Raw genomic sequence first — 19,555 nt, forward strand, 5'->3', positions numbered from 1 at the left:
TGTTTTCTTGAGGATTTTTAGGATTGTCTTGTTAGATTCTTCTGCTTGACCATTTCCCTGTGGGTAGTATGGTGTAGAAAACCGATGTTGGATTTTGAATTTTTCACATAGTTCTTGGACATCTTGATTTTTGAAGGGCCGTCCATTATCTGTGACGATTGAACTTGGAATACCATATCTGCAGATCAAATAATTTAGGATAAAAGAGGCAATTTGTTTCCTGGTCACTGTGGTCATGGGAACTGCTTCGATCCATTTTGTAAAGTATTTTGTTGCTGTTATAATGAACTTGTGTCCATTTGAAGAGGAGGGATGAATTTTGCCAACTAGGTCCAGTCCCCACTGACAAAAGGGCCAGGATGTTGTAAAGGGCTGCACTTCCTGTGCTGGTGCATGTATCAGATTACCATGGATTTGGCATTTAGGACATTTCTTGGCAAAGTGATATGAATCTTTCTCCATTGTAGGCCAGTAGCATCCCATCCTTAGAAGCTTTTTAGCAAGAGTAGTGCCACTTGAATGTGTGCCACAAATACCTTCATGAAGCTCGTGTAAAGCCAAATCGGAATCATTACAATCAAGACAACGAAGAAGAGTACCATCGAGACCTCGACGATATAGAGTATCAGCGGTAAGGGTGTAACGGGCAGCTTGTCGGATAAAGTTACGTTTTTGGTTACGGGATTGGTCAATGGGTAAGATATTATGCTTGAGGTAGTCGTATATCGGTCCATATAGCGGAGAATCAGAACCAGTCAAGGCATAGATAACATCGGATTCGGAGTGGTCATAGGCGGGGGAGAACAGTTGCTCTACCAGGAACTCATAACGACTCTGTTGTTCAGGAATTTGTAGTAGTGAAGCGATTGTAGCCATTGCATCAGCTGCTTTGTTGTTCAACCTTGGTATTTGCTCGAAGGTGATGTGCACAAAATACTGTTTGAAGTCATCCACCATTCGTTTGTAAGGTAGTAGCTTGTCGTCCTTTGTCTGATAGTTGTTATTAATTTGATTAATGACCAGTTGTGAGTCTCCATAGACTTTTAACTCTGTGATTTTCCATTCTACGGCCATTTTGATGCCTATGATTAGTGCTTCATATTCAGCCACATTATTTGTGCATGGAAACGTAAGTCTGTATGATTTTGGCATAGTGTCCTTCAGGAGTGATGAACAGAATGCCGGCACCTGAACCATGTTGAGTATAGGATCCGTCAAAGTATAGGGTCCATTGTTTAGTAGAAAGAGTGAGTACATCCCTGTCTGGAAATTCAACCTCCATGGTTTGTTTGCTTGGTAGCGGTGCTTCGGCCAACTGATCTGCAATTGCTTGTCCTTTGATAGCTCGTCTTTCTGTGTATTGGATGTCGAATTCACTGAGAATCATGACCCATTTAGCCAATCGGCCTGTAAGAGCAGCTTTGCTGAGTAGATATTTGAGAGGATCAATTTTTGCCACTAGCTTTATGGTGTGTGCTAGCATGTAATGTCGGAATTTCTGAGATGCAAAGACTACTGTTAGGCAAGCTTTTTCAATGAATATATAGTTGAGCTCATAGCCATTCAATGTTCTACTGATGTAGTATATGGCACGTTCCTTTCCCTGTTGATCTTCTTGTGCCAATAGTGCCCCCAATGAAATATCTGTTGTTGAGATATATAGTATAAGAGGCTTTCCGGCAACTGGTGGTACTAGAACCGGTGGATTCATCAGGTACTGTTTAATTTGGTAAAAAGATTCTGCACACTTAGTCTCCCATCTGAACGATACATTTTTGTGTAGCAAGTGGTTAAATGGCAGACTTTTATCTGCTAGTTGAGCGATGAATCGCCTGATTGATTGAAGTCGTCCTTGTAGAGATCTAAGTTGACTGATATTCTTTGGTGGTGGCATGTCCATGATGGCTTGTACCTTTGCTGGATCAACTTCAATACCTTTAGCTGATACTATGTAGCCTAGTAACTTGCCTGATGTAACCCCGAAGACACACTTCTTAGGCTTGAGTCGGACTTGGAATTTTTGCAATCGATCAAAGATCTTTGTTAGGATGCCGAGATGTTCAGCTCTGGTGAAGGATTTTGCTAGTAAATCATCCACATAGTCTTCCATAAATGTGTGCATCATATCATGGAATATGGTTGTCATTGCTCTTTGATAAGTGGCTCCCGCATTTTTTGAGCCAAAAGGCATGACATTCCAACAGTACGTCCCCCAAGGACAGGTGAATGCTGTTTTATCTTGATCTTCAGGAGCTATCTTGATTTGGTTATAGCCTGAGAAACCATCCATTAGTGAGAGCATTGCATGGCCTGTTGTGAGATCTACAATTATGTCGATACTTGGCAGAGGAAAGTCATCTTTGGGACAAGCTTTGTTGACGTCTCTGAAGTCAGTGCATATTCTAATACTACCATCCGGTTTTGATACTGGAACGATATTGGATATCCACTCTGCATAGTCAATGGGTCGGATGAATCCGACGTCTAATAATTTTTTTAGTTCAGTTTTGACCATGAGTGCCACCTGTGGATTCATCTTTCGTAGCTTTTGCTTGACTGGCTTAACTCCGGTAGAGATGGACAAGTGATGCATGATTAAGTGTGGATCTACTCCAGGCATATCAGCATATGACCAAGCAAAGTTGATTTGTTGTTCTTTAAAGAAGATGATGAATGCCGATCTTTCTGCCTCTGTCAGAGATTCTGCAAGATGTATATTTCTGGCGGCTTCTGTGGTACCAATGTTGATTGATTGAGTAGGCTCAATCAATATGAGCGATCGCTCATGAAAGTGCTCAGGAAGGGTGTCAAGTCTCCCATCATTAGGTGCCTTAAAAAGGTTTTCACCCTCCGATGCGTCCTTTATTTTTACTTTTTTATGATCTAGAGCTGCCATTGACTGGTTTTCAGCATTAGATTCGTTATTTGATGCATTTTTGCGACTGAGAGACTTGGCACTCCCTGATTGACAGATATCATTATTTTGTTCACTGGTAGAGCCTGTTTCCGGATTTACAGTACATAGGTAATGGACAATAGATGCATCATTTGGGAAAATAGGTATATCACTTGTTTCAGGTTCGTCCCAGTCGATGAGGTCAGGAAAGACAAGTGGTAAGGAATCGTTGGGTGGATCAAGTTCGGCTACCGTAAGTGTTAGGATAGAATTTGCATCATGCTGGTTTTTGGTTTAAAGAAATTTAGGATTGCGTCGAGGTTCTCGATGGTATCGTCTTCCACATAGATTTGTTCATAATGTTTTTGTTCACTTTCCGGAGCGTCATAGATATGTTGTGGTCCAAATTCAAGAGGTCTATCCTCTGCGTTATGTTCTTCCGGAGAAAGGGATATAGAATCAGTATCATCCAGGATATCAGTAGTAGCATCGGAGCAGGTACCCCATTCATATTCATTGGAATCTGTTTCATAGGCATCATCCCAGATTCTATCTGTGCTGTAAACAGGTGTGTTGTACGGTGAAAACAAATCTTTGATGATAGATACTATTTTGATATTTTGTGTTGATTCTGTATCAGATCCATCTTCTACTTGTTGGATTTGTTCATAGACTGTGCTTCTTCGGGGAGGAATAACGGTATTTGAAGATGTCCTGATTTGTTCTTGAGATATTGGTGTTTGAATATGAGCTACTGCTGCAGATAGGGCCTTCTTATGACTTAGAAGTTTTTCCTGATGTAACTTCTGATCTTGACGTTCCCGTGCCTTGCGGATTGTTTCTGCTGATTCAAAAAGTGCTTCCTGCCAGGATTCTTCTTTGTACTTCTTCTTTTCCTTCCATTGAGGTTTGATAGGTAGGTGAGGCGGCCGCTTTAATAGGAACGTGAGTTTAGAACCCAATCCTGCTTTGTTTCTGCTAGGTTGTGAAGGAAGATCGATAGGTTGGGTAACTCCCTCTTTGCGTTTGCCAATGGGTCCTTTACCGTCATATCCCATTTGCTTCATGATTAAGTAGCCTTTTCCATACATGTGTGTTGGTAGAACAATGTCCAGAGCAGCTGCTCTATGATTTTCTTCTTCATCTTTGTATAACCAGCTAAGAATATCTTTGTCTTATGATTCATGTGCTAGAGTACCCAATTGGATGAAAGTACCATCAAATTTAGTGATGGGCTGAGTAGCCAGTTGTGTTGATGTAGTAGGCAAACCATGCGATCTAGGTGAGGTGGGCAATTTTGCCAAACATAAAGGCTCCAAAGAGTATTCTCCCATGCCTTGGTCTTTGATTTGCATTTTCTGCTTGAAGTCTCCCCATAAGGAGTTGGATTTTGCTGTATATGGATCTGATGTTGAAGATTGCTGCTTTTCTCTATTATGAGGAACCAAACTGTCCTGGGCTGCCCCTATTGCATTGCAATGTTGAAATGGATTATGATCAGCAGATATGGAGATTTCTTGTGCATCATAAGGAAACTTGACACACTGGTGATATGTAGAAGGGACTGCTTGCATTTCATGTATCCAGGGTCGTCCTAACAAAATATTGTAGGTTAGATCAATATCTAAGACTTGACAAATAGTATCCTTTTGTACTGGGCCTACTTGAATAGGTAATATGATTGTGCCTTTAGAGGACCTTTCCTCATCATCATATGCTTTTATGGTAATCTTTTTGCAAGGATCAATAGATTCTTCTGAGAAGCCTAATGCACGGATAAGCTTTAAAGTACAGATATTAAGGCCGGCTCCTCCATCTATTAGGACTCTCTTGACTCGGTGTTTGCAAACAATGACCTCAATATGGAGAGGGGTATTATGCGGATGACTCAATGAGGTATTGTCATGCTCTGAGAAGGTGAGGTTATGAGATTCTGTCATATGGGCGACCATGGCTTGAAATCTGTCTGTATCCAGATTTTGAGGTACATTTGTTTCCAATAATGCTTGCTCCAATATGTCTTTGTGCTTGGGTGATAGTTTTAATAATTCCAGGATAGATATCTGAGCTGGAGTCTTGCGTAGTTGGTTAACCAAGTCATATTGGATTTTAGGTGTGGTAGTTGTAGGTGCAGTATGTCCCTTCAAGACATATTTCTGAGTGCGGGTTGTTACATTGACAGATTCATGATCACGCTGATCTCGGATGGTGATGACATTTACTTGATGATCTTCAGCTGATATATGATTGATAGTGTTATCGTAAATGTGATTAATATGAACTCCGCGTGTATCATTTGAAGTTGATGCTCCATCTTTGTTGTAATTTGGGAGAGGATTTTTGAAGGCTTCGTGATCATTATTTGTTTTGAGACCATCTACCGTTAAGTCACCTCGATCAATCATGTCCTGGATTATGTGTTTCAATCTCATGCACTCGTTTGTTCTATGACCCTTGTTGCGATGGAAATCACAATAGTGTGAATCATTCCACCAAGGTGGTTTGACTGGGGGTTCATAATTGTTGAGTGGTGGTAAAGAAAGAACCTTGTTTGCCAAAAGTTCTCTGAATGCGGATTCTAGTGATTGTCCCAGTGGTGTGAAGATACGCTTTTGGAAATTGTTTGTATTGTTGCGTGGATTGTTGTTAGGTCCTGGATTCATGTTTTTGCCTCGATTATCGTTGGTATTGTTGGTGTTGATTTGTCCTTGATCAGTGTTTTGCGTATACGTATTAGCACTGGGAGTAGCATTTTTAGCATTTTTCGTGTTCTGAGGATTTCCAGATAATGCAAGCACTGGTTGTTTCGATTTAAGATCATGTGGTTCATTGTTGCTTTCGTTTTTGTTTCGAGTCCAAAATCTAGATTTGTCAAAGTTGGTGTTGTTTTGGTTATTGTAGTTTGATGAATTTGTTCCTTCCTTGTAGAATTTGAGTGTTCCCTTTTTGACACAAGCTTCCTCTACTTGAATGCCATTTTCAATCAATTTGGCAAAGGATGGTATGCATTGAAGTTTGAGTCTGTAACTCATCTCGCCATTTAAGTTATCAATGAAGATTTCCATTTTCTCCTTTTCAGGAATATCGCGAGGATATCTGGATACCATGCGTCGCCAACGCTGAAGGAACAACATGAATGTTTCATTGTTCTTTTGTTTGGTGTTGCAAACATCTAGCATGGTTATGGCATGTTGGATGTTGTAAGAATAGTGGGTGATGAATTTGTTAACCAATTCGTCAAATGATCTGACAGGTGGTGTAATCTTGGATAACCATTCCATTGTTTGTCCTCCCAGGCTTCTTGGGAACAACCTCATTAGATAAGTGTCATCATGAGCAAATTCAAGACTCATGGTGCAAAATTCTCGAACATGATCCCGAGGATCACCTTTCCCATCATATTTATCAAATTTGGGAACGTCTAAGTTTGGAGGAAAAGGCACCATGTTCAAGCTTCTGTCAAATGGATAAGGACAGATTTCGTTTAAAGAGTACCGCACTGTTGTCCCTTGTTGCATATCCTGTATTTGCCTTTGTAACATTTGCATTTGTTGAGTAAGAGCAATCAAGAGTGCATTGTCTTGCCGAGGAAAAAGTTCTTGCCTTGTATTGGTTCTCAGCTGAAAGGGAGTGGTAAATGGTATATGTTGCTCTGGTGTTTCTAGTTCAGGTATACGCATTTCTGGTATGCGTTGTTCTGGAATGTGTTGTTCAAAGTTATGTTGTTCAGGTATGTGAGTTTCTTCTTCTCGGTTTTGTTCTTGAGATGCATATTGCCGGGATTCGGTTTGAAAAAGATTTGGGTCGAAATCTTCCGGAAGTTTAACGCCCTTGCTTGTGAGCATCAACTAATATTTTTCCTTGTCATTTTCTATGAGCTTTTCGACAAGTTTTTGGAAGGCGGGATTTACTTGACATTCTCTAAGAAGGGTTTCGGTAATTTCAGGTTCTTCTACGGGTGGAACTTCAAAAGGATTTGATAATCTTCGATTCATACTTGATTCTGCGTGTGCCTCGCTTTGTTTGTCTCGTTGAGAGCGAGTAACAGGCATTTTAGTAGAAGCTTTCAGTGATAAAAGGAACAAAAGCCTCTTCGATGTGTCGTTCGGGCGTTGGTGGTTCTGGTCGAGATGTGTTATATGTGATGCACTCGTCGGGTAAGAATGCTGGATTGATTTTCCCACCTCGGTTTATCTTTTGATTAAAAGCAGACTTTTGACAGTATGCTCTTGTTTTCAGGGGTTCTTTGTCAAATTCGCTAGATTTGTTTTGGATATAACGTTTGACGTGATGAAGAAATACCCGATGAGATTTGAAGAGTTGACGATTGATGTATAAAAACTTATTTCGCTTGATGAATTTGGAAAAGCTAGGTTGTTGTTTCTTCAACGTGATGTTACGATAAAGGTTCTTTCTTCTCAGAATAAGGAGATTAGTCATGCAAGAGTGATCAATGATTTCCTTTGATTGGTTTGGATTCAGTTGATTCTTGTTTTGGAAATTTCAAATCTTACTTTATCAGAATGAAGGCTGCCCCTTCACGATAAAACGTGTCAAATGATATGGATAAAAGCTTCCCGATCTGGAAACTAGATTTGACGATTGGAGAATTTCTAGACAAGTGTTTGTGAGATAAAAATCCGTAAGATGTTAAAGGATTTGATTGAGACTGATGATGAAAATTTTCCGGATTATGATAGGAGAGACGTCCTCTATTGTGCGATTCGTTTCAGATTCTAACAACTTTGTTTGACACAAATTTAACTTGAGAAAAGTTTTCAAAGGTTTGTTTTTGTCACTCTGGTTTGAAAAAAGATGAATTTTTGATGAAAAAGTCTTTTAAAATGTTTTTGAAATTTTCAAAAATTCTCAGTTTCAACTTTCTGTTTTTCGGCTTTTAATCACACGCTAAAACAGAGATTGGATGCGCTACTTAATTGCTTTGATGCACTAAAGGAAAGAGCACACGCGCTAATCTGCCCCAAGATACGCGCTAAAATTTAGATTTTGGAAAATTTTTGTTTTGACTGTGAAAAATATACGCGCTAGACTGGGCTTTAAATGCGCTAACTGTTGGAGAATATGCGCTATAATATGATTTCTACGCGCTAAGTTGTTTCTTTCACGCGCTAACGTTAGGTCTGTTGAAAGTTGCTGTTGAATTTTTTTGAAAAAGTTACGCGCTACACTGGGCCTGACACGCGCTAGTTGTTTGAGTAGATGCGCTAATGTATGTATGCTACGCGCTAGGATGTGGCGGTCACGCGCTAAAATAGGACTGTTGAAAATTGCTGTTTGCAAATTTTTGAAAAATTACGCGCTACATTGGGTTTTCGACGCGCTAACTGTTTTGTTTTATGCGGTAATCTTTGATTCCCACGCGCTAAGAGGTCGCTGAGACGCGCTAGACTGTGTTGTGCATGCGCTAAATGATTGTAGACTGGTTTACCTCAGGATTGAAACGCTACTGTTTTAACTGCACGCGCTAATTTGATGTTTGGATGCACTAATAGATGTGTTCCACGCGCTAAGATGTTGCTCTAATGCGCTATACTGCCCTGATTTTTCCGTTTAGGAGATTGTTTTGTGGATTTTGAATTTTGTTGAGAAATTTTCAAGTGTGATGGATGATTTTCTGAAATAACAAATGTAAGCACGGCACACAAAGTACAATCATTTTGCTTAATCTAACAGAAAGTGTATATTCTTGCGAGGATGTGTTCAAATCCCCAATGTTTTAACAAGTTTGGATACAAGTAAGACACTTCAGAAAGACTCTTTATTCAAGGGTCATCAATAACATCATAGCCCACTAGTCTCGATACTCCGTCAGCTCAAACAGCCGTGTCACCCCCTAGGGGGCGCCCGTTTTTTTGCCTTTTGCCAGAAGTTAACCCAAAGTGAATTGCTTCACAATTGAGTAGTTATCTTGGGAGATATATGGTGAGTAATCTTGGGGGCGGATTCTTCCCCACCCTTGCACTATGATGTTACAATGTTTGGTTACTGACTCGGCTCAAAGTTTCTAATTCTATGGTTCGTAATCAGGCTTCCCGTTCGGCCGTCAGTGATAAACTCCCTCAGGAGGCTTCCCAACCTTTAGAACAAAGGCTTTACGTATCTCGAGGATACTGGGGGAAGACTAATCACTGCGCGCAACCGTTGAAAAGGACTTTCGTCACTTTCCACATTTGATTATAGTGGGTTGGAATTCTTGGCATCAAAGCCGTTCCCCACTTAGGTCGTTCCCTTCACACCGGCCATAAATGGCTTTAAGAGTTGATTGCAACTCCTCGGGAAGGCAGGCCTGCTAAAGGATGTATATACTTTGAAATAACTGAAAGCAGTAAGAGTGGTCTGGATTTTTGATCACCAGGTTAAGGGGAGAGCATATTCCTACCACTTTCGAGACAGAGCAATCAATTGTTCTTTTTAAACCTCCAATTCAGTGATTTGCTAACCTATGTAGAGATGTTGCTCCACAAAAACATGATGTTCTTTTTAATCTTAAAGAAAGATTTGCTGATCTAGAAAAATGGAAATGGTCAACAAAGCAAATTTTTCGTTTTGGAGGTCAACAAAAGAAATCGTTTTTTTTTTGTTGTTTGTAAAAATAAAATTCCTCGCTCTACCTGCAAGAAACCGTTAGAACCCTGCAAACAAACAAAAAGATAAAATGTCAGGTGATTCTGGAGGACTTCTACAAGTCTAAAATTTTAATTCGGTTACAATAATTTTATTTTTTTGTTTTTTTTTTTGATGCGCTACAGAACAAACTGTACACGCTACAATATATGTGCGATGCGCTAAACTTTATGGTAGACGCACTACTCTGTTCTCTGGATGCGCTGATCTGGGTGTTGGAAGCGCTACTCTGTGTTTGTCTTTTTTTCTGCGAACAGTTTTGCAAGGAAATTTTAAATCTGATGCGCTAATGTTTGAGTTCAAAGCGCTGGATTATGTATTACAAGCGCTAAAATGGAGTTTGGATGCGCTAATCTGTCAGCTCGATGCGCTGCTCTGTGTTTTGCCCGCGTCGAGACCTACAAGAAAAATTTGTTAAACAGACTCATGCGCTAAGAAATGGACTTCACGCACTAAAACAAAGAGCCCACGCGCTAAACAGTAGGCTAGAAGCACTAGACTGTTAAGCGGATGCGCTACTGTATGTTTTCGACGCGCTGATTCCTGTTTCCCGCGGACCTGCAAAAGTGATCAATTTGAAAAAACGATTTGTTATTTGGGGTAGAGCCCCACGGTGGGCGCCAGAAATGTATGCGGGAAAAGTGGGCTGATAAAACTTAATATATGAAAATATGTTAGAATACTAGTCCACACACACACACAGGACTTCTTGATGCAAACTATGGAGTAACGTAGTGTTACTCAGCTTCCCAAGGAGGGTCCCATGGTTCTCTATCTCACAATGTCCCTCAAACCAACGTTTTTGCTCTCAGATCACTGAGCAAAATGGTTTAGGGATGGCAAATATGAGAACGAGAGATGCTTTTGATTGATTTAGTATGAAATAGATATGAAGCTATGTATGATGCTAAAAATGCAATAAACTAGATGATAAGATGACGAGGTTAGTATGAATACTATCCTAGCATACTATATTTAGTCTATGATTGAACTAAAATGATAAAGAAAGTAATCTAAGCATGCATATTTGATCTAAAAGAGGCTAAATGAAGAGCATAAAGATGATGAAAAAGCTTGAAAGTATTTGAGCATAAGTATAATGCTTCAAATTTGAAAGATGATTGTTAAGAATGGAGAAATGAGGGCTCTATTTATAGAAAAAATAGGGCAATGGATGGTCAGGATTGAAAGGTTCAATCAAGGGCCAGGTTTGAAAGTTGGGGATCCATGTGCACAATTTGCACCAATGAAATTGTGACAAGTGTCAACATAGGATTGGGTTGAGAGAAGAGGTTGGAGGCATTAAAGGCCTGAGAAGACCTCATGGTTATCTAAAGGCTGAGGGTCAAGTCTAAGTTAGGCTTACCCACTGGATTAAGAGTTAATCCAAGGATAAACCTTTGTGCAAATGATTAAGAGATAATCATGGTCAAAGCATTAATGACCTGATGAGACCCTTGGGTTGGATAGAGGTTGAGTCAAAACAAATGTTTTAACCATGTGGGAAGGTTTGAATTAACCATTAATGGTTATTGGAGACTTTGGGGATTAAGTGGTTGAAGGTTGGAAGCCTTCAATGGTTTTCAAAGACTTTAAGGGTTTTGGTGGTTGAAGGTTGAAAACCTTTAATGGTTATCAAAGACTTTAAGGGTCTTGAGAAGTGACTTCCCTTTGCTTAGGGATGTGACAAAATTTAGAGGAGGGTTAGGTTAATTAGAAGCGATTAGAAGATTCTAGAAGGGATTAGGAAGGGGTTTGGGATTTTGCAAGTGGATGGGGGGATAATAGGATTTAATTGAATTAAATGATTTTATTTGGTTGTAATTTGGAGAAATTAAATAAATTAGATTTATTCAATTTAGGATAACTATTTAATTAAATTTGAATTTAATTAAAAGTGGATAGGGGATTTAATTGAATAAAATGATTTATTCATTAAATGGGTATAGTGAATTTAATTTAAATAAATTGAGTAACTTATTTAATTAAATAGAGGAATGTGGATAATTTAATTAAATTGGATTTAATTAAATAGAGAAATGAACATAAAATATTCATTTAGGAATATGGTCATTTTTATACGTCTACAGTTGGAAGTACTGCCATTATTACCACTCATATTCTGATTTCAATCTTGACTATGCCCTCCTCCAGCACTCTGCCTAGAGGTGGCTATCATCTGGGACATCATGTCCATCATAGTGTCAAATTTCTTCTCTATTTTCTCTACAGCCATAGCTGTTTCACTCTGTCCAAAAAGTCTTTCCCCCATTGAATCTGCTAAGTCCATTGAATCAACTTCCTTATCTTTGTTTCTCAAGAATTCTGAAAAAGTCTCTTCAAGAGGCACTGCAGGAATCTGATACTGTTGGCGTCTCTGTTCTCTGTTGTAGTAGCGGACGTCTCTATCACTCATGGAGAACTCTGTTTACCCTGACTTCACAGGCTGGCAGGAAAAACCAACTCTGATACCATTGTAAAATTCGCTCTTATTTTTTTTTGGATTTCAAGCACAACAACATTACAATGCACCTGTTAAAGTTAGAAAATATAATTCCAATGCCACTGAAAGGTAACCCTTCCACTTTCTGATCACCAAGAGCCCAATGTGGGAAGGTGAGAGCATACGGTGACAAGGGATTCGTTAGCTTTCTAATCCGCTGGAAATTACAATGCAATTACAAAACTGGGCGGCAAGCCAGCCCCTTCCACTTTTCAACGGGATGAAGAACACAAACTTGGCGGTAAACCAGCCAAGGCAACAAAGCATAATAGAACCAAATCACTCTACCGCTTATACAGCAGGAGGACTTTTAAATGAAACTATCACTCAACCGCATATCTCAGCGGGAGGACAATATCACTCAACCACTTGCTCGGTGGGAGGACAAAACTGAATTACAAACATACAAGCGGCTAAGCCATCCTCTTCCACTTGTTCAGCGGGAAATACAGCATAGAATGAATTGGTCAGTACTACTGAAGCAATTCTTACAATGATAGACATGTGAAAGGAGATAGAGTGAAGTACATATCTTATGAATTCACTAACACATTCTAACCAATAATACTACTTGCTGTTCTGAAATCAAATACAAGGAAAACGCAGAACCAACCATCCCGAAACCCACTAAATTGCTTGTAACTCACTCAAAACCCCATAGAATCATGCCAAATCAAAAGCAAATGAAGCATATGACATAAGCAAACAAAACAATACCTCAAAACTGCAACTGAAGAACGCCAACAGCAATGCACGCATCCAAATGCAATTCTGGAAATGGCGTTTTTGCTGAATAGTTCGATTTGCAACTAAAAATTGGAGAGCTCTCCAAATGCCATGCCAATATAGGAGACTTATCGTCTCTCCGGTACGCTTCCAACGAGCCCTCACCCAAAATGATGCATTCAACACACAGGCAGCTACGAGCAAAATACACTTTCAGCCGGCACACACCAGCAACACCAGAAAACCAGCAGCACACAAATCTTCACCAACACACCCAAAAAGCTCACAACTACGCACCACAGCTAGGAGTGATGTCTCACACTCGAAACCGGAAGGAAGGATCTAGGAGGTATTCACCCTCGAAGAATGTCTGGAGTCATTCCGACAACATAACGATATATTTTCTCTGGATGCTCAAATGAGGAGACCAACCTTTGTTTATATAGCTTTTCCAATCTGAAATTCAAATGAAACTGCCTCACAATTTCGCCTCATTCCAATTGCATTTCGTTTCATGGTGGACCCAAAGTGGCGCCCACTTTCCTAAGTCAAAATCACGCCAAGGTGAGGGGCCACGATTTTTGGCATTATAAACTATTTTTAAAATATAAAGAATGAAGTCTCCTTTTAATCTCCAAATAAATCGCCCAGGCATGACTTAGGAAAAATATCATATTTTGCACAATTTCCCATAGCATCAATAAGTAATAAAATAATTAAATAATAATGTTAGGATAAGGAATAATATTTAATTAAATTGCTTATAGTTCCAGTACTAATTATTAACGAAATCCAGATGAGGCTGAGCAATCAGGATCACTGAATTGTGCTGGGACAGGACCAAATCCAGGACTGCCAAAAATAGAATGCCCCAAACTGCTACTTACTAAAAATAGTAAGTCATGAAATAATGCTCCAAAAATCGTTATCTTCGCAACCAAAGAAAGAGCTTGGCGAGCTTAGCAACTCTGTACCATCCTGACAGCCAAACCCTAACTTACTAAAAATAGTAAGTTCACATTCCACCCCTGACAAGTCTGGTCGGAACTCCAAGGAACATGGGAACCCTTAATTCACCTTTCCACATAGCCTACGGGTCTCCGGGATAGGCCAATGGACCACTGAATGCAACATCACAAGGAAGGGGACATTACAGTATGTACATCAGTTACTATTCCAATTAAATACATATCAATTCTCCTTATTTTGAGATGTATGTTTATTAGTTTTCTTAAAAGTATTCTTCCTAGATCAGCATTTTCATTTATTACACATCTCAAGCAAAAGAAAGACTCTAAACCAAAAACAAACAAACAAACACGAATCAGTCGCCTATACGCTGATCAAAGATAATTTGGTAAAACCAAATCAAACAATCTGCTTCAAATCAGTCAGGAATCTTTCTATTAACCTAAAAGGTCACACAGTTTCTACCCTTGCGGCGTCATCAATTCCAACACTCATCGTGGCTAGAGGGCATAGGATCAAGTATGTCCCTAGGTTTTTACCGGTTATCAATGACAGAGTTGAAGATGTAGAGAAAGCTCACTTGCTGCTCAAGATGAAATACACCATCTAAATTAGATAGTGGGAAATGTTAAATCTGACAAAGACCTCCAAGCTAGAGAATTGGTTGCTAAGTGTATGAAGATGAAGCAAAATTGCGTGCAGTTGAACCTTTGAGGGCCAAGGTTATGCAATTACGTTCTGATGCCCAAAGCTAAGTGTTGCCCCACAAGATCCAGCAGTTCAAGTTCAAGCTTTACAATAGGAAATGGCTAGAGCACAAGTTGACGTGCAACATGTCCTTGCATTAAGGGCGGAGTTGGATACATTGTAGTAAGAAGTTATACAATCTGGGGCAACTATTGAATATGAAAAGAAGGTAAACGCTAAGCAAATGGAACAGAGACAGGTAATGCAAAAGAAATTTATTTATGTGGCTTGTGAAGTTGAGAAACTTCTAAGAGCAGAACTTACAAATCCAAAGAAAAGAGCCTGGGGTGCTAGCACTCCAAATAGGCCATACAGTTCAAAACTTGGCAGTGTTGCAAGATTTTCTTCTACTGTCGTTGTAGCATCCTAAATTGTACTCACTTACAATTTTTTCCTCACCTAGGCCTCACTTTGGCATTCCAGCTTCCGATGCCTAATTGCAGTGTTGATTCTACTCACACCTTATTCCAATCTTGCATTTTCATCATTTGTCCAGTTCCCTCCCCATTTTGGCATGGTACGCCTTGGTCCTAAAGTAGGACTAGAGCAGCCCACACCCCGGTCCTCTTATCCAAGCCCTAAAACGGGGCCTCACAACGGTCATCTAAAATGAGCAGGAAATTTGATCCTGTGTCAACCCGTTCAAAAAATTCAATTTGTTTTTCGGGCAAACAAGTATAAAAGGAGGTCTACCCCTCTCATTTGAAACCTAACATTTTCAAAAGGCAGATTTATGATCCTAATTCAATTCAAGTGAGCAAGCAATCAATCATTCATCAAGCATTGGAGCAGCAGTGAAGTCAAGTTCAAGTATTGAAGATGACATCTATGATCAATGTTTTATGAAGACACTCTATATGAAACCCTAAAATCTTTGTGTGAAGGTCAAACAAAACTTCATCAAGGTATACATTATTGTTTCAAGCATTTCAGCGTTTCCCTCAAAAGGAAAGTATTTCATTACAGTCTTTAATCACATTTATCAATTCAATTTCAAGGTTAATTCCAAAACCAAGGTTTGACCTAAGGCAAACCCCTATCCCCAACATTTTTCCCTCTCTTTCTATGTGTAGGAAACAAGTGCAAGAGCTATACTCAGGAAATCCAGCAGCGTCAACAGTGACGAACATGTTCAGCTTTTGATGACGAAAAACTTGGAGGACCAGGGCGGACCTATGTTACCTAGTCCCGAAAAATTAGGCCAAACTTCTAAGAACAGGTTCTAAACATCTTCTTTTGCCTAGATCCTAGCTAGTGGCTTCGTGGGACATCTGTAGCTTATTGTTTCTATCAATTTACTTCAATTATTCATGGTTTTGCCCTAATTTCATAAGTACATTACAAATTCAACTAAAAAAGGGGACAATCAATGCAAACCAATTGAATCCAATCAAAATCTCAAACCTTTCCCCATTGGGATTGACCCTAGATCTATTGGGTTCAACCCTCTTTCAATGTAATGGTGTTAATTGGGTTAATTAGTGGATTTACTTAGTAAAACCCTAATTCTTAATTTTCCATTAATTACAGTTGTTATTAAAGACAAAAATTGTTATGATAGAATCTCTTAGATAGGTGCAGGATTGCAGTTAGACATATCGAAGGCATGTTTACCTATACCCTTGGATAAATGCCCTAAATATGGCGGCCATGTTGATATTGAAAAATGTGGTGGCATGAACATTAATTGTGGGAGAAGTGGTGACGTAGAAATTCGAAGCCTGCAATGGAACACAAAGTAGAGGCTTCTGCTCGTGGAGTTGTTTGCAAGTTGGGAATTGTTTTTTATTAACAAGGGGTATGATTGAGCAGCACCAAAAAGTGAGAACTTTGCTGAGAACTTTGAGATGGTTCCACGGACTTTGGTTGAGAATGTGTGCAACTTTCTTTCAAGAGCGCCACAGAATCCTTTTGGGAGGGTTGGTTTCGCTAGAAACAAGGGCAGAGTTAAGGTAAAATATGTGGTGGAGGCCGCCACTCTAGCAGCCTCAGGACAGGCTTTTAAGGTGGTTTATTATCCCCGGGCTAGTACGCCATTTTTTTTGTGTGAAGGTGCAAGCTATTATAGCTGCCATGAGGACGCAGTGGGTTGCAGGGTTGTGTTTCAAGATGACTTTTGAGACTGAAGACTCATCAATAATTATGGATAAAGTCTTTTCAATGCTTGGTAATGAGATTGTTATTGCATTTGGTGGAGCGGAGGATGACATGAACTGTGTAGAAGATTATGTGAAATTTCTTTGTCAGTGGTTGCTTGATAACTACCTTGATGATATGGAATATAGTTCTGGAAGTGGTAATGGAGGCAGAGGCGGGTGATAGGAATCGGGATGTGTATGGTGATGGATCAACTCAAATTTCATGTTCCCTTACTATAAAAGTAGTTGCTGATAAAATTCCAGGAGTTGAACAATATGCAGTTCGGGCATTTGCAGATGCTCTTGATGCTGTAACAATGGCTCTAGCAGAAAATAATGGACTGCAACTCATTGATATGATTGAGAAGTTTGAAGCTTTAGATAGGCAAGCACGACAATACCTTGATGAAATGATTCAGAGGTGTAAGGATGTAGGGGCAACTATTGTCATCTGTCAATGGTTTTTTTATGATGAGGCAAATCATTTGTTGATGCACTTGGGCTTGTCAGCAGTGCGATGGGTTGGTGGAGTGGAACTGGAGTTGATTGCAATTGCAACAAGTGGACAAATAGTTCCAAGGTATCAAGAATTGATATCAGATATGAAAGACAAGGCTGGACTTGTGAGGGGAAAAGCATTTGGAACAAAGTGAAATCTTCATGACATTCAGCTGTTAAGTTTTATTAAATCTGATGTCCTTTGGAGAAGACTCATCCGAAGTGTCCGTTCACGAAGTTAAAAACTTGCAAACTGATTACAATGTGAGATTAAGTATGAAAAATGCAGAGGATATCTTTTTTCGTAGCATATTGTGAGATTATTGGTTATGTGAACGTCTCTAAGGGTGTACAGCAGTGGTTGGATTTCAATTTGAAGATTGTTGAATGTGAAACCCAACAGTACCTTGTTTCCTTCCAATAATCTTTGGCTCTTCCCATTCGGGATAATGCTATTATAATTGTTTATAAAGAACAAGCTAGTGTTGTATGTATCATCTGAAAACAATAAATAAGAGATGTTCCCTGCTTGAAAGTGAATATAGCCTTTATGGTTAACCACTATCTTGTGTTTCGTCTCTTGATCTTGTTTATTGTTTCTGATTAGGTTTCGAATTCTTTTATCTGCTCTTGATTATTTAACACCCACCCAGGTGAATTTGACAGAATAGTCGTGTCTAGTGTACTGCTGAACTAAGGTTTAAGCTTGATAGCTCCCTGGTTCATTCCCCCATCTGCTCGGTAGAAATCTCGCTGGGAAGAGCGCCCTGGTTGATTGCATCTTTTTAAAACATAGTTTGTTCACTAAATTATTATCTAAATCAAGTATTCCAGCTTAATTACATAATGCTGAATTATTTTTGAGTCTAATAAATTGAATTTTATGAAGTGAAGCATGAGTGTACAATATTTTATACTCTTACCACTCTTCCATGGCCTATTTTTGAATACAAAGCTTAATTGGGAAAAAAAAATCCACTAAATTCACAAATTTCCATAGCCACAGGTTCAAAGTGTCATTCATCGGAACACTCCAAAACATATAATAAACCAAATTGTTATAATACATCATGTTGGCATAGAGAAAGATAAACTTACTGCAAATTGCAATGAGATTGACAGAAACTTTCAGCGAGCTCTGTAAAACGGCCGTCCCCGAGCCAAGCGCAGGCAGAGAAATCGCATTCTGTTGTATTGCACAAACTGCTCCAACTTTACTGTCACTTCTCCTTAACCTGTTCGCCATTTTCCGTTTGGAAAACGATAAACAGTTCCTCTCATTTTTTGAAGTCCGTAATAACCCCAACGCCCTGGGAAAACTTTGGTGAAGTGTTTTGTAGCAATGCGTTTGAGAAGATAAAGAGGTTAATATGATTGATCTGCTCGCAAAAATGCAGTGTGTAGCCATGACTAAATTCTTCAGTCTTGTTAAAAACATTTATTGTGAATTTCAATCCATCCGCACGTGCTTAGAAGCTTTGAAGTGCTGTTCGTGTAACTTCAACTATTTTACTTGATATGGATAGAGAATTCAAAGGTTTTTCCTGTTCTCGTACATTCCATGCTTCCCTCACAACGTGCTAGCCTAACTTTGAAAGGTTATTATTATTCGATTCTCTCTGAAAAATTACTTCCACAGGTTTCCTCCCGTGGGATAAATGTCTACTCGACAAAAGATTAAGTTGATTAACATTCCAATTTTTACATTAAAAACTATTATGAATAAAATATTATGAATAAGACATTTTCTTTATGAAAGAAAGCTACAAGACCCATGCATATATTTACATCACTCAAATTTTAAAACAATTTTTTTTTGGTTGTCTTTATATGTTTTCCTCTGAGTTCTGTTTTATTTTTGGGATGTGATTTTTTATACTGTTTTGTATCATATATTTAAAAAATAAAACTAGTATATTTATATTTAAAAAGTATATGTAAAATATGTCGAGAGATATCTTATAATAAAAAAGAGATTTTTGTTTTCAGACACTTTGATCTCAATGTAGATGCCTCTAGGCATAAAAAGTTATATACTAAATCACATTTTTGTAATTGAATGAAGAATTTTAATGATGTGAGATCCAAGAAATTGAGAACAACACAATGATCATGTATTTTTAATGAATGAATGAAGATTTAGTATATGATTTTTTCTACTATTTTTTTAGTATACATTTTTATATATTAGTTAAAGCTTAGTAGTTAAATTCTAATGATAAATAAATTTGTCTTATGGTAATGAGTTGGAAATTATTAAATTTGAATGTGGAATTGAAATAAATTAAATGTGATACTTAGTCCATGGTTTGATGATGGAAAAGTATTGTGATAAATGTTAGAAGTTTGTGTAAGTATGTTTGAGAAAAAAATCGACTCTAGGATCAAAAAAAAAAATTGTTGTCAATGGGCCCTTGGTCTATTGGTGAAGTT

The 19,555-nt window shown here is 38.8% G+C and overlaps 1 protein-coding gene across 1 annotated transcript in view; it reads right to left on the reverse strand.

Annotated features, from left to right (window-relative positions):
* LOC131062829 (uncharacterized) overlaps nucleotides 1–18,767 on the reverse strand; it is a 210,833-nt gene extending 192,066 nt beyond the window's left edge. The window contains exon 1 of the mRNA XM_057996571.1: nucleotides 18,221–18,767. Coding sequence (XP_057852554.1) covers nucleotides 18,221–18,560 — 340 coding nt within the window. The 5' untranslated portion in view covers nucleotides 18,561–18,767. The remainder of the gene's footprint in view (nucleotides 1–18,220) is intronic.
* Between the last annotated feature and the right edge of the window lie 788 nt (nucleotides 18,768–19,555).

Source organism: Cryptomeria japonica, chromosome 10, assembly GCF_030272615.1.
Source record: "Cryptomeria japonica chromosome 10, Sugi_1.0, whole genome shotgun sequence".
Classification (NCBI taxonomy): domain Eukaryota; kingdom Viridiplantae; phylum Streptophyta; class Pinopsida; order Cupressales; family Cupressaceae; genus Cryptomeria; species Cryptomeria japonica.